This window comes from Trachemys scripta, chromosome 3 (genome assembly GCF_013100865.1).
Source record: "Trachemys scripta elegans isolate TJP31775 chromosome 3, CAS_Tse_1.0, whole genome shotgun sequence".
In the NCBI taxonomy this organism is placed as follows: Eukaryota; Metazoa; Chordata; order Testudines; family Emydidae; genus Trachemys; species Trachemys scripta.
Window position 1 is genome coordinate 146,113,616 of NC_048300.1, and position 16,465 is coordinate 146,130,080.

Here is a 16,465-nt window from a genome sequence, read left to right on the forward strand (position 1 = left end):
GGTACCTGAGACTGGCCCTTTGGTCTCTCCTGAGCAGAGAGTCTCAGCTGTGCCAAACTGTGTGGTAGTTTTGTAACGTGTCCAGAGGGAGACTAGGATATGACCGACAAACTCGGTTTGACATATGACCTCATTAAGTAAAAGTCTACTGCATTAACCCACAGCTTTAATTAAGTTTTAATAGCCTGGTTGTTAATAATTAAAGAGCTTAACCTGCATCAGCTTTATTCCAAGATGCTTTAAAACTTTAAAAATAGACTTACAAAGATCTAAATGTTTTATACATAATATGATCTCATCTGTCATAACTTTTAGGAATCAAAGCAGCAGATGCAAAAGAACTGAAACTTATGGCATCTCAGCCATCCTTGAAGCATGTTTTTAACGTGGCAAATTTTGATGGAATAGTGGATATACAGAATGAAATAATCTCACAAGTGTGCTCAGGTGTTGATGAACAGCTGGGTGAATTGGTTAGTGGAGAAGAAGGTGAGACCTTTTACAAAAGTTTATTGTTAACTGGAATGTACGGATATGTGTTTTTAATGTGATGGTCCATGCTTATTCTGATAGTTCCATTCATTTTATAGTCTGCCATTAGAATATGGAAGACATGTTTCCAGCTGTATAGATTTAAACAGCAGAGGATTAGAACACATGTGATTGACTGGATTTGAAATATCCCACTGAAGTCCATAACTACAAATTATTATGTTGCCTTTAGAGTTATCAAATCCTGAGAACATAACACTTTAGACTACATGGTGGAAAATGTGTTTAAGGAGAGAATTCACTTGAAAAGACCCACATGTGAAGGGCATGAATCATGCCCTATTGTGTCACTGGTTATGCAGGGCAAGGCAGCTTGGGTTAAGGGGCGGTAGATATGGTTTGGCAACGATCCATGGGTAAAGACTGAAGACTGTTGAAACCAAATTGTGCTCAAGCTGTAGCCTTGCACTTTCTATGCCTCTTCAAGATTCCCAAATCTTCCCCTTCTAGACAATGACAGAGTAGACTGCTCTATGTCTGTGGTTTCCTGTGGGTGCCTTTATTCATTCAAACCTTCTGATATGTTTCCGGGAAATAGATAGAGAAAGTTTTATTGCTGGTTTGAATGACAAGGTTTCCATTGTCCTTTTTGAGGCGATATGGAATATAGCTTTTGTTGTTGACCTTCTGCCTCATTTGGAGTCCCCCACCATTCTGCTGAATTTATTTACATTTACATTATTTTTATTTTTTTTAAATAACTAGAGAAAATTGGAGCAAATAAACTGTATCTGTCATAAAAGTCGGACATAAAAACAAATCAATTTTGAAAAAAAAAATCTGCTTATCATTGTATTTGATCTTTTTGGATTTGTTTTTAATTTTTCAGCTGTGGAGCCTCCTTCAAACCTAGTGGCCACCCAAATCTCATCAAAATCTATTAGAGTGACTTGGGATCCATCTGCTAGCCAAATAACAGGCTACAGAGTGCAATTCTTTCCAATGATAGCAGGCGCCAAACAACATGTGCTGAGTGTTGGTCCTCAAACTACTGCCTTAAATGTAAGAGATCTTTCTCCAGAAACAGAGTACCAGATTAGTATATATGCAATGAAAGGAATGGCAGCCAGTGAGCCAATTACAATAATGGAAAAAACACAGCCAGTCAAAGTTCAAGTGGGTAAGTTATCAATATGGTTCTGATATTGTCGCTCTTTTTTATACCTCTAAATGTCTCTCTTAATAAAAGACCTTCACTTACTGGAAGACATAGTTTTAGTTAATGGAATTAGTTTAACCAAAGACCATCATCGTTTAGTGTTTATAAGTGATGAGTCAGCTGATTAGAAAAGCTGCAATAGAAGTGCCATGACTATTGGCTTTTATACTTGTAATTTTTTCTCTTTACAGAATGCTCCCGTGGTGTGGATGTAAAAGCTGATATTGTGCTTTTAGTGGATGGCTCCTACAGCATTGGTATCGCCAATTTTGTTAAAGTAAGAGCCTTTTTGGAAGTGTTAGTTAAAAGCTTTGAGATTTCACCTCAAAAAGTACAAATAAGTCTTGTCCAGTACAGCAGGGATCCCTATACGGAGTTTTATTTGAACAGATACAACAAAATTGAAGATATAATTCAGGCTATTAACACCTTCCCCTACAGAGGTGGATCTACAAACACAGGCAAAGCGATGACCTATGTGAGGGAGAAAGTATTTGTTATCAACAGAGGATCAAGACCAAATGTACCAAGGGTCATGATTCTTATTACTGATGGAAAATCGTCAGATGCCTTTAAAGAGCCAGCCATAAAATTGAGGGAATCAGATGTAGAGATATTTGCAGTTGGTGTTAAGGATGCAGTACGTACAGAACTGGAAGCAATTGCTTCACCACCTGCTGAAACCCATGTGTACACAGTGGAAGATTTTGATGCGTTCCAAAGAATATCATTTGAACTTACACAGTCTGTCTGCCTACGAATTGAGCAGGAACTGGCCGCTATAAGGAAGAAAAGTAAGTAATTATCAATAATTAGAGAAATAAAAAAAAAAAGCAATGAAAATAGTCTGAGCCAAATTTGATTCTCAGTTACATTTATTTAACCCCCTTATTGTCAATGAAAATGTCCAGGTATAAATGAGGGCACAATCTGTTCATCTGTTTTTACCTAAAGTGATACAATCAAAACATAAAATAACTCCAAATAATTAGCTAAGTGGACTTGATTCTTCACTTCATTACACCATTGGCTTCCATGGAACAATGCCGATTTAAAGTAATTTAAGATTCGACGGATTATTTTAAACTTATTAAAAACACTGGGGAAAAAACAATTATTTTATGAATGGTAAAGAAGAAAATTAACTGGGAAATACGTCCCCCCTGCAAGTGTTTAAGATGACATTAAAGTTGGAGGGCCAGATTTACACTGATGTCAATCTAGAATGACTTCAGTGGAGTTACTTTGCTTTTACACAGGAGTCACAGAGGTTAAAATATGTCCTCAGGAGTAAAAAATTACTTGCCATTGTCACTGTAAATTCTTCTGCGGTTATATTTAAAAGAGTTTAGAAAGTCAACAACTTCACAAATTTCAGGTTAAGAGTGAGAAATCCTTCATGACATTAACCCGCCTCACAGCAGTCAAAAACGTGAAGGAATTTTTCATCCGCTACTACATCCTGTGCTTTACAATTTTTGTATTTAAAAGGGACACTGAAGTTGGATAAGCCCAAAATTTGAAAACCCCAGCCTCCTTAAAAATAAGCCTTTGTTTTAGAATACCGTTGAGATCATGAAACTTTTATGTTGGAGGGCTCAAACACTTAACATCCCTACTGGTAGGTTAGCTAAGCCAACCAAAACTAGCTGAGGACTTCAGGTTTATGTTTGTGCCTCAGGTCATTTCCATTACTCCCCATTCTGGATCCATTCTTGTAAGAGTGTTGAAATTCTGTTAATTTCATTTGTGTGCTAGTGCTCCAGTAAATTGAGGATGCACTGTTGTCCCTTAGGAAACATGAGAAAGAAAGAACCCAGCTTGATTCTCAGATTCCACCTTAAGTTTTCAGGGCTGGCAGTAACAAATGACAACTTTTTAACTGAACAAGGACACTTGAGGTGGAAAACATTGAGTTGGTACTTCTACTCATTGTCATATTGTTTAAGACAACTCGGAGATCATCATAGAATTTTATGCATTCATGAGTGAGAATGACAAACAAGCATAGATGCATATCAAGAAAATATTTATTGAATCAAAGAAATCAGCTGACTGCAGGAAATGTTTTTGAGTGATTTTAAAGGGGTTTTTAAGTGTTTTATAGTAATGTCTGGCTTTTTTTAAAACAGGTTATTTACCTGCCCGTAATTTGGCCTTTTCTGAGGTAACGTCCAACAGTTTCAAAGTGAATTGGTCTCCAGCTGGATCTGAGGTTTTATCCTATCTTATTAAATATAAAGTAGCTGCTGGTGGAGAAGAATTCCTTGTTTCAGTGCCAGCTTCAAGCACTAGCTCAGTTCTCACCCATTTACTTCCTGAAACTCTTTATTCAGTCAGTGTGATTGCAGAGTATGAAGATGGTGATGGCCCTTCCTTGGATGGGGAAGAAACGACTTTAGAAGGTACCCTTCCTATTATGCTCAGCCAGAAACATGTTATGTATTCAAGTAACAATCTGTTTTATTGAGAGAACTTGTATATGTGGAATACCAACCTAATGCTGAGAGATGGCACTGGTATGTGGGATGAGAATGGGAATTACTGTTTCCCAGTGCCTTGACTAAGGGTACATCTATTCTACCCGCCGAATCAGTGGGTAGTGATCGATCTATCGGGGATCGATTTATTGCCTCTAGTGTAGACACAATAAACCGATTCCCAATTGCTCTGCCGTTGACTCCTGTACTCCACCGAAGCGAGAGGTGGTTACAGAGTCGATGGGGGAGTGGTGGCAGTCGACCCTGCGCCGTGAGGACGTGAGGTAAGTCGACCTAAGGTACGTCAACTTCAGCTACGCTATTCTCGTAGCTGAAGTTGCATATCTTAGGTCGATTCCCCCCCCCCCCCCAGTGGTTTAGGTCTAAAATTTCAATAAAGGACAGCTATTAGATTTAAGGTTGTGTTTTATTTCCCTTAAGTTTGCTGGATACTGTGTTTTCTTGGAGGTTCAGAAGCCGCTTTTCCAATAGAGTATGGTGGTATCAATAAATTAAATAACAAAAAAAGTATAACGTGAACACACACTGGTTAAGGCTCCGATTCATCAAATTCATTGGGACTACTCACATGCTTAAAGTTAAGCATATACTTAAGTGGTTTGCTGCACCTAGGTCTTTTAATTTGTGTTTATAGAAAAAAAGGTTATATGGATAGAATAAAGAACTCTATTTCCCAGATGGGAACTCCTTAATAGCAAGACTTAATGGGCCTGACAGTATAGATATTAGAGTACCATGCGAGTTTTCTGTGAGTACCGTCTGCAAGATCACGCTTATTTTAAGGGGTAACATTACAGTTAATTTATTTTTTTACCCCTATAGTTAGTTATTCAATTCAATCTAATCTAGCTAGGCTATTAAGCTGTACTCATTACTTTCCATATTCCTAGTTCACCCTATAATCTTCGAACTTTGTATTACAGAAGATTCTGGTGAACTACACAAACAAAGGGAATAGCATGAAAAGCTATTCTGTTGATTTATTTTCCTTAGTATTGATTAAAATATGTGTTTATTTATAAAATGGCTTGGATTGAGGGAACAGTCCAATTTGGCCCAGATCCTCAAATGCATTTAGACACCTAACGGACTTTGAGATGAATGGGAGTTGAGGATCTGGACTTTCATCCTGTACGTGTTGGTATACATAATCTCACTGTAACTGCACAGGTCATAATGTTTTAGCCACATGCAACTCTCCCTTAGGAAATCATCTGCCTCAAATGGCTGCTTGGCTGATACTATCCACACTTCATAAATCATAGAAATGTAGGTCTGAAATGTGAAGAACTGGGGGAACAGCAGCTTTAACAAAAATTTCAGACGTGTCAGAAATACACTCCATATTATGACTGATAGTGCATTTTAAAATGCTCATCATTTTGATCTGATAAAATCCTGCCATTTTTGAGAAGCCACTAATGCCATGTAAATGCCAATAGTTCTGCATGCTGAGTTGCCAGCAGCTTGGGTTGAATAGCTGGTTTCTTGATAGCTGATTTGGGCTTTAGGCAGCTACAGAGTTTAAATCCTATTCTGTATTTATGGTCAATTGAAAAAATAATTTTTTGTTTTTTTAAAGGAAGTGTTTTTTGTTCAACTTTCAAACAGATCTTTAATTGAATAACAACGAACAATATTTCTGGTATAATGATGTTCAAATTATCTTTGTTGAGGAAGTTTACCTTGATGTGGTTAGTGAACACTCAAGAGCAAATGTTGTCCTCAAATGCATGTGAATAAACTCCCACTGACTGCTGGGCAACATATGATATAATTTGGCCCAAGGTATGTGGCAAAGGATTAAATTCTGCCCTGTTCCATCTATCCAATCCAGCTGAATGGTCTCAGCTGAAGCCATCATTTTTGTCAAGGAGCAGGGTATGTTAAAATGCAGGCCTTAGTTTTTTTTATCTTCCAAGATAACAAGCGATTTTCTCTCTTGAGGGGAACAGCCTAATTCATAAACATTTTAAATAGTCAATAAATGAAAAATTCATATCAATGCTGAGAATTTAGCTTATAGAGCTCCAATATTTTCAATATTTTTCCTGATTACTACGTTAGATGGCTTTTCAAAATCTGGTGTGTGCCTATGTATAGTCAAGTGCATCTGACACTCATCCGTGACTGGGGATGGCACAGAAGTAAATACCCACAATCAGTGAAATGTGTGCAAAAAAAAATCTTTATTAAGCAACCTGTTATTTTAAGAAACTGCCCGAGAGTATACACAAATGTACTGAGTACAGCTCTACTCTACCTTTATTAGAAGGCTACTTCTGTTAAACAACTACTTTGGCAGATCCTTGAGTGGTTACATAAATCAGCAAACATTGGTGCAGTTTAAGTTGTAGCCTTGGTTCTAAATTTTCAAAAGCAACTCATAATTTTGGTGGCCTGACTTGATAAGACCTTAAGAACGGCCATACTGGATCAGACCAATGGCCAATCTATGCCAGTATCCTGTCTTTCGACTGTGGAAAGTGCCAGATGCTTCAGAGGGAATGAACAGAACAGGGCAATTTACTGAGTGATTCATCCCGTTTTCTGCTCCCCTTCTGGCAGTCAGAGGTGGTACGCATTAAAGGGGCCTGATTTTCAGAAAGTGCTGTGTACCAGTTCTCTGAAACACCGAGCCCTTATAAGGTGTCTCAGATTGGTTATCCAAAATGAGAAGCATAGAAACATAACTATTCCCTTTTTGAAAATGTAGGCCCTGGTCTTGGTAAGTGGGATGAAGTAATGCAGTTGGTTCTCTGAAGGCAAATGTTTGCAAATTATATTTGTGTTTGTTTGCAGTTAAAGGGGCTCCTCGAAACTTAATGATAACAGATGAAACTACTGATAGCTTTAAGGTTGGCTGGATGCCAGCTCCAGGAAATGTTCTGAGGTATAGGGTTGCATACAGGCCAGTGACTGGAAGAGAGAGAAAACAAGTAACTGTCCCAGCAAATGAAAGATCAACTACGCTACTGAACTTGACTCCCGATACAAGATATGAAGTTTATGTTATTCCTGAGTATCAGTCTGGGCCTGGAAATTCATTGAATGGATATGCAAAAACTGAAGAAGGTACGTAATAAATAACAAGCTTGTAGTGGGGCTTGAGAAGAAGTTGTGCACATTGATATATTTTTTATTTTCAGTATGTGTAACTTGGATGTTCCTTTCTCTTTTTTCTTGTTACAGCAAGATGAATGGGGTGTTTTAGAATCATGCAAGTTTAATTGAGAAACAATTTAAATATAACAACATCCCAAATTCTAATCAAGAGCCTTTGGATTTTGCCTTTTGTAAACATTCTTGAATCTGTAACTCCTAAACGTGTTGATGTGCCTTGGGCAAAATGCCCACATATATGTCAGGCAAAGAAAATAAGACTTCTGAATTGTCTGTTACAAAAACATTTCAATTTGAAAGGTTTAAACTCAAACGAAATATGTATAAGCCTAAAAATTGTTCATGTAATATCATTGTAGGTTACACATCTTTATCTACTGTCAGCAAGTTGCTTATTTAGGGACTAATCCAGCATCCATTAAAATCAGTGATAGTCTTTACATTGAATTCAATAACTGTTGGATTGGGCTCTTAATGTTTATGCAACATTAAAACGTTACAAAAATAAAGATCAAATTTTGATTGCTAAATGGAAACTGGGGGCAGGAGCAGGGGCAGGGGGACACCCTGACATTAGCCCTCTCTTCCCCCCTCCCCCTGCACAGCAAGCAGGAGGCTCTGAGGAGCAGCTCCAAGGCAGAGGGCAGGAGCAGCACATGGCAGTGGGGGGAAGGACAGCTGAACTGCCGGCAATTGGTAGCCTGCTGGGCAGCTGCCGCACAGGGAACTTAGGGGAGCGGGGAGCTGATAGGGGGGCTGCCGGCCCACCCTGGTTCCAAGCCCTCACCAGCTAGCTCCAACAGGCTTGCTCTTCCTGCAAACAGTGGACAAAGCAGGCAGCTGCCAAACGACGTTATAAGGGAGCATTGCGCAAACTTAAATGAGCATGTTCCCTAATTGATCAGCAACGAAACAATGAAATAACATTAACCGGGACAACTTTAAGTGATGAGTTACTGTACTGTGGAAGTCAGTATTTTTGAGTGGTACTTAAAGTGTCTCATAGGAGACTTTTCCATAGGGAACCATATGTGCTCCTGTGCCTATGCATCTGACAAAGTGGGCATTCACCCACGAAAGCTTATGCTCCAATACGAAAGCTTATGCTCCAATTAGTCTTAAAGGTGCCACAGGACTCTCTGTTGCTTTTTACAGATCCAGACTAACATGGCTACCCCTCTGATACTATGCACAAATGGTTACCACAAAAATAATTTTGCACTGTTACCTCACATTTTCATTGCTTTTATAAATTTTGTGCATCAACCTGAAAGTTATTTTAATGTAGTTTCTGTGCCATATAATATACATACCAATAAAAGATGTGCATGGTGACTTACGGAAGCAAATTGTTCTTCCTTGTCTCTGTTTTTTTCTTTCTGTTTTTCGTTTGTTTTTGTTTTGTTTTTTGTTACTGATAGTCTTAAACTGATTCCATAAGGGCCTATTTACATGCTTAAAATTAAGCACATGCCCAAGTGATTTGCTGGATCAGTGTCAGAGTGCTCAGCAAATTCCAGTATTGGGTCCTGAGTATTTGTAGTAGAAAGTGAGAACTGAGAGTTCACAGGCTACACCTTAATGGACAACTGTGTCCATGGGAAATGGGCAAAAAATGTTATCATGGTTCAAAAAGTTGGACTATATCACGAATGTTTATTATATCATGGTAATTTCAAAAAACACTTTAAAATAACAAAAAAGCACTAATTTGTCTCATGGAATAACTTCTTGTGAAGTTATATTTAAAAAATTCCCTTCAGGTCTTAGATCAATGCTCTGGACTAAATCCTGGAATTTCCTGAGCAGTCTGGAACTGATCCAGCAAATCACTTAAGCGTGTATGCTATCTCTCTTATAATGATCTTAAAAGAAAGAAAGAAACGAGGCTTGTTTCATGATATGCTTTCAATATCTTTTAACATGTATAGTCCTAGGGACTCCAAGAAATCTGAGAGTTTCTGATGCTACAATATCCACAATGAAGTTATCTTGGAGTGCAGCACCTGGAAAAGTACAGCGATACCTTGTAACATATACTCCAGTGGCTGGAGGTGATACCAAGGAGGTAACAATAAAGAGTGATACTACCACTACAGTGCTGAGAGATTTAGAACACGGCACCAGATATGCACTATCTGTGACTGCCTTATATGCATCTGGAGCAGGGGACGCCCTCCCTGGGCAAGGAGAAACACTTGAAGGTAATTATTTTTAGATAGTATATAATCATTCATTTATTTGGTTACATTTTAAGTGCTTTAAATTGCACCATGTTCCTGAAGTTTCTACAGAAGTAAAACTCTGAATAAAAAATATGCCTAAGAACCTCCCTTCTTCCCTTTGTGACCATCCTTGTAAATCAAGCACAGTTGTCATCCCTCTACTCACAGCACAAGGACTATCTAAGGCTAGCATCCACTAGAGAGGACAGGTAGAGGTGGGGAATGTTCACTGGACAGGAGGATCCCACTATGCCTCCTGGAAAAGTGTGTTGCATTGGTAAAATATCCTCTGGGCTCCTGGAAGCTTTGGACTAAGTGACTTGCACAGCTGGGGCTGTGCGCCTCCAAACCAACCTCAGTATAGGTCTCTGCCTTACAGGATGCAGCTGGCTGTGAACTCGGGAACAGTTTGGCGACAGATCATTTTTATTATCTTGGTGTTAAAAAGTCTTGTCCGATTGAAAACATGGGCAGAGCTTTAACTTGTATTGAAACTCTGGTTGGAAATGACGTTTACTCTAAATGTAAGACATTCAGGGTCACATAAAATGAGCAACAGATAGCCTATGCATAGAGAGAATGGACCACAGCTGTTTGTGACCAATAAGAGCTAGAGCCTGGAAATAAATGCTAACAGAACCCTGGCAGGAATAAGCAGGAGACATAGGTTTCCTTATATGGATGGTAGGATGATGTCTCTCTGCCTTGCTGTGGAGAACTTCCCAGATGTAGATGCTGCTACTTGCTGTCTGAACATTCTCATTGTCATCCAATAATTGTCAATGGGTGGGACAACTTTGCCACTAGGCTTTGAAAGGAAACGTGGCTATGTTCTGTGCTGGTCAGGGGTGTATCTTGATGTCCCTAGGAGGTAAAATAACAGCAAATGAATGTAGTTCACATCCATAAAATAAACTAAAAGGGAATTGTTAATCTCACCCTTGAATATGTTAAGGGCTTACTTCTCATTTACATTTGGTCCCTTTTACATTGTGAGAGCAGTATGAAGGGCTCTTAAGGCAGATGAAAATAGGGCCCTGAAACAAGGACTTCCCAGAAATGCTGTGAGATAAGGTTCCAAATACTGAGAGGAGTATGGAAAACACAGCAGAAACCGAAATGTAAACTACATAGTCACCAGAAGATCAAAGTTTAATCTCAGAAGTAAAAGGGGGCTAAGGAGTTTAGATTACCGTTCTGTTTGTATATCACCTAGCAACAAAGGGCCTCAATTCTGAGTCAGGCCTTTGTGCACTACCGCAATGTAAATGAATAAGGATAAGAAGAATATGAAAAAGAAACTGGTTGAGGTTTAGAATTTAAGAATTTCAAATTGATAAATGGGCCTTATCTCAGGGGTGGTTTTATATAAAAGCACCCAGCCCAAAATTTAAGATCACTGTTTTGCCAGTGTAGGAACAAAAGGAAAGGAGTAAATGTGACCAATGTAATAAATCTCACTAATGTAATAAATAAATGGGTTTTTTTTTGTGCCCCATTCATTCTGGAGCCCATTGAGAAGTTTAAGTGATTTTCAGTTCAAGAGTACTCAGTAAATTCCAGAATTGACACCTGAGGAGTTGTTGTAAAAAGTGAGAATTTAGAGTCCACAGGCTACATTCTAACAGACGTGTGCACCCAAGGGAGATGGGGAAGGGAGCATGTTATCATGATGGTACTAAAAGCTTTACTATATCATGAATGTTCAAAAGTGATTTATCAAAATTAAGTATTATATCATAGTAATTTCAAAAACACTTTCAACATCTTTTCACATGTATAGCCCGAGGAAGTCCAAGAAATCTGAGAGTTTCTGATGCTACAACATCCACAATGAAGTTATCTTGGAGTGCAGCACCTGGCAAAGTAGAGTGGTACCGTATAACGTATACCCCAGTGGCCGGAGGTGAAGCCAAGGAGGTAACCATAAGGGGTGATACTACCACTACAGTGCTGAGAGATTTAGAACAAGGCACCAGATATGCACTGTCCGTAACTGCCTTGTATGCGTCTGGACCAGGGGACGCCCTTCCCGGGCAAGGAGAAACACTTGAAGGTAATTATTTTTAGATAGTATATAAATATTCATTTATTTGGTTACGTTTTAGGTGCTTTAAATTGCACCATGTTCCTGAAGTTTCTACAGAAGTGAAAATATGAGTCATGCCTGTGTGCAGTACTGCAACATAAATGAATAAGGATAAGAAGAATATGAAAAAGAAACTGGTTGTGATTTAGCTTTTAAGAATTTCAAATTGATAAACGGGCCTTATCTCCGGAGTGGTTTTATATAAAAGCACCCAGCCCAGATTTTAACATCACGGTTTTGACAGTGCAGGAACAAAAGGAAAAGAGTAAATGTGTCTAATGTAACAAAGATCTATAAGGATCGACATCGGGCACGTGCTCACTGAATGATACTGTATTTTATTTAAAATAGTAAATTGGAAATTTGAGGACATTTAGACAAAACCTATCCAGGTAAAGAAGGTAAGAATAAGAGCACAACAATTTTGGAGACAAATAAAAGTATCTTTAGGAGCTAATACTAGAAGTGCACTTAAAATTAAGTCATGTTACCCATGAATTTAAGATGAAGATGGTAGGATGTAGCTGAAATATTACGTAAGTCACATCAGCTTCTGAAATGAGGTGAAAATGTAACTAGCAGCATACTTGGATGGTTTGTCTATCCTCTTGGTGCAAAAATTGGCACAGACATTAATTACTGGTGAAATCAATGCCTCCCTGCGCCTCTGGTGCCCACCATCAAAATAAATAAGGTATTTGCTATCTGGGTTTAATGTTTGGAAAAGCATTTCAAATCCCTGATCATTACAAAGAAATAAAGTGGTTAGTCCAAGGAGGGAAGGTTGAGAAATAATAAGAAAAATAAATGAGGCAATTGAGAAAAGGTAAAGCTAATGAAACAAGGGTGGATAAAAGAATCTAAAAATGTATCTCCTGCTACTGTTTAGTCATGGTGGAAGGAAAAAGGAAAAATCCAAACTTTCCTGTGATTCCATGGAATTCTAATGTATAGGCAATAGGGGCCTTTGGATACATCTACACTGGAATAAAAGACCCACTGTTGGCCTGGGTCAACTGAGTTGTGCTTGCAGGTCTCGAGCTACGGGGCTAAAAATTGCTGCCCCCTCAAGGGATCCCCAAATTTGAGTTCTAGCCTGAGCTCAAACGTTTACAAAGTTGCTTTACAGCCCTGCAGCCTGAGCCTCGCTAGCCCGGGTCAGCTGATCTGGGCCAACCGCGGGTCTTCGCTGTGTAGACGTAGTGACTTAAGGCAGCAGCTTCTTTTTCTTGAGGTCTCTCCAAAGTATATTGTTGCATTTACTAATCCCACTTCCCTGTTCTTTCAAATCTGTCCTTTTCCTCCCCATTGCAACACATAAATGTTCTACAGTGTGTTGAGGCTTGTGGGACAGACTTGTCCTTTTTAGGCATCTCCCTGAGGAAACCCCCCACAAAACATTCAGTTGCTGTTCTAGTTGCAGTCCTTGTTCACCATTTGGATCACTTCCTCTTTTCCCTTCTCTTTCCTTTTATCTTTCCCGGGACTTGGTCTGCACTTGCCCCATCTTCTCTTCACTAAAAAAATTGAGGGGCAAAGTTTTTCAAAGAACTCCAGATAATCTCAGCTATATAAAATGTTTACATAGCTATCTGATCCAGTCCAAGGATAAACACATTCCAGAGGCCCAGTGTTTTATAAACTGTTCAAAGATGGTCGAGAAGGAAGAATTTAGCACACGAGAAATTAGAAATGGAGGGCAATATTCCATACTATGGAAGTCAAGTATCAGAGGGGTAGCCGTGTTAAGGGACCCTCTGTTGCTTCATACTATGGAAGTTATTCCTGTGTAGGGGACATGGATTTCTTCCATACTGTTTTGTTGGGGATGGGGTGGGGAGGTGTCTTCCCCCATCCCATGGAATAAGGAGGGTTTTTTCATGCCCCTTTCATATTGCAATCCATTGACATGCTTAAATGATTTGCTGGATCAGTTCAAGAGTGCTCAGCAAATTCCAGGATTGAGCCCTGAGTCTTTGTAGTGGGAAGTCAGAACTTAGAGTCCACAGACTGCATCCTAACATACATGTGTGGCCATGGGAGATGGGGCAGGGAGCATGTTATCATGATGGTACCAAAAGCTTTACTATATCATGAATGTTCAAATGTGATTTATCCACTTATGGATCTGGGGCAAAATCTTAAGTGAATCCACATGTTCCATAGAATCTCTATGTATAGAAATTTGATGCTCTAATAAGAATATTACATTAGGGATCTATTATCAATCGCCTGACCAGGACAGTGATAGTGATGATGAAATGCTAAGGGAAATTAGAGAGGCTATCAAAATTAAGAACTCAGTAATAGTGGGGGATTTCAATTATCCCCATATTGACTGGGAACATTTCACTTCAGGACGAAATGCAGAGATAAAATTTCTTGATACTTTAAATGACTGCTTCATGGGGCAGCTGGTACGGGAACCCACAAGGGGAGAGGCAACTCTCGATTTAGTCCTGAGTGGAGCGCAGAAGCTGGTCCAAGAGGTAACTATAACAGGACCGCTTGGAAATAGTGACCATAATACAATAGCATTCAACGTCCCTGTGGTGGGAAGAACATCTCAACAGCCCAACACTGTGGCATTTAATTTCAAAAGGGGGAACTAAGCAAAAATGAGGGGGTTAGTTAAACAGAAGTTAAAAGGTACAGTGACTAAAGTGAAATCCCTGCAAGCTGCATGGGCGCTTTTTAAAGACACCATAATAGAGGCCCAATTTCAATGTATACCCCAAATTAAGAAACACAGTAAGAGAACTAAAAAAGTCACCGTGGCTTAACAACCATGTAAAAGAAGCAGTGAGAGATAAAAAGACTTCCTTTAAAAAGTGGAAGTCAAATCCTAGTGAGGCAAATAGAAAGGAGCATAAACACTGCCAAATTAAGTGCAAAATGTAATAAGACAAGCCAAAGAGGAGTTTGAAGAACGGCTAGCAAAAAACTCAAAAGGTAATAACAAAATATTTTTTAAGTACATCAGAAGCAGGAAGCTTGCTAAACAACCAGTGGGGCCCCTTGATGATTGAGGTACAAAAGGAGCGCTTAAAGACGATAAAGTCATTGCAGAGAAACTAAATGGATTCTTTGCTTCAGTCTTCACGGCTGAGGATGTTAGGGAGATTCCCAAACCTGAGCCGGCTTTTGTAGGTGACAAATTGGAGGAATTATCACAGATTGGGGTGTCACTAGAGGAGGTTTTGGAATTAATTGATAAACTTAACATTAACATGTCACCGGGACCAGATGGCATTCACCCAAGAGTTCTGAAAGAACTCAAATGTGAAGTTGCGGAACTATTAACTAAGGTTTGTAACCTGTCCGTTAAATCGGCTACTGTACCCAGTGACTGGAAGTTAGCTAATGTAACGCCAATATTTAAAAAGGGCTCTAGAGGTGATTCTGCAATTACAGACTGGTAAGTCTAACGTCGGTACCGGGCAAATTAGTTGAAACAATAGTTAAGAATAAAATTGTCAGACACATAGAAAAACATAAACTGTTGAGCAATAGTCAGCATGGTTTCTGTAAAGGGAAATTGTGTCTTACTAATCTATTAGAGTTCTTTGAAGGGGTCAGCAAACATGTGGACAAGGGGGATCCAGTGGACATAGTGTGCTTAGATTTCCAGAAAGCCTTTGACAAGGTCCCTCACCAAAGGCTCTTACGTAAATTAAGCTGTCATGGGATAAAAGGGAAGGTCCTTTCATGGATTGAGAACAGGCTAAAAGACAGGGAACAGAGGGTAGGAATTAATGGTAAATTCTCAGAATGGAGAGGGGTAACTAGTGGTGTTCCCCAAGAGTCAGTCCTTGGACCGATCCTATTCAACTTATTCATAAATGATCTGGAGAAAGGGGTAAGCAGTGAGGTGGCAAAGTTTGCAAATGATACTAAACTGCTCAAGATAGTTAAGACCAAAGCAGACTGTGAAGAACTGCAAAAAGATCTCACAAAATTAAGTGATTGGACAACAAAATGGCAAATGAAATTTAATGTGGATAAATGTAAAGAATGCACATTGGAAAAAATAACCCCAGCTATACATACAATATGATGGGGGCTAATTTAGCTACAACAAGTCAGGAAAAAGATCTTGGAGTCATCGTGGATAGTTCTCTGAAGATGTCCACGCGGTGTGCAGAGGCAATCAAAAAAGCAAACAGGATGTTAGGAATCATTAAAAAGGGGATAGAGCATAAGACTGAGAATATATTATTGCCCTTATATAAATCAATGGTACGCCCACATCTCGAATACTGCATTCAGATGTGGTCTCCTCATCTCAAAAAAGATATATTGGCACTAGAAAAGGTTCAGAAAAGGGCAACTAAAATGATTAGGGGTTTGGAACGGGTCCCATATGAGGAGAGATTAAAGAGGCTAGGACTCTTCAGCTTGGAAAAGAGGAGACTAAGGGGGGATATGATAGAGGTATATAAAATCATGAATGATGTGGAGAAAGTGGATAAGGAAAAGTTATTTACTTATTCCCATAATACAAGAACATGGGGTCACCAAATGAAATTAATAGGCAGCAGGTTTAAAACAAATAAAAGGAAATTCTTCTTCACGCAGCGCACAGTCAACTTGTGGAACTCCTTACCTGAGGAGGTTATGAAGGCTAGGACTATAACAGCGTTTAAAAGAGAACTGGATAAATTCATGGTGGTTAAGTCCATTAATGGCTATTAGCCAGGATGGGTAAGGAATGGTGTCCCTAGACTCTGTTTGTCAGAGGATGGAGATGGATGGCAGAAGAGAGATCACTTGATCATTGCCTGTTAGGTTCACTCCCTCTGGGGCACCTGGCATT

At 39.2% G+C, this 16,465-nt stretch overlaps 1 protein-coding gene across 1 annotated transcript in view; it reads left to right on the top strand.

Annotated features, from left to right (window-relative positions):
• COL12A1 (collagen type XII alpha 1 chain) overlaps nucleotides 1-16,465 on the top strand; it is a 134,351-nt gene that overhangs the window by 20,570 nt on the left and 97,316 nt on the right. Inside the window, exons 8-14 of the mRNA XM_034766198.1 lie at nucleotides 316-489; nucleotides 1,382-1,672; nucleotides 1,903-2,505; nucleotides 3,844-4,116; nucleotides 7,015-7,287; nucleotides 9,267-9,539; nucleotides 11,344-11,616. Coding sequence (XP_034622089.1) covers nucleotides 316-489; nucleotides 1,382-1,672; nucleotides 1,903-2,505; nucleotides 3,844-4,116; nucleotides 7,015-7,287; nucleotides 9,267-9,539; nucleotides 11,344-11,616 — 2,160 coding nt within the window. The remainder of the gene's footprint in view (nucleotides 1-315; nucleotides 490-1,381; nucleotides 1,673-1,902; nucleotides 2,506-3,843; nucleotides 4,117-7,014; nucleotides 7,288-9,266; nucleotides 9,540-11,343; nucleotides 11,617-16,465) is intronic.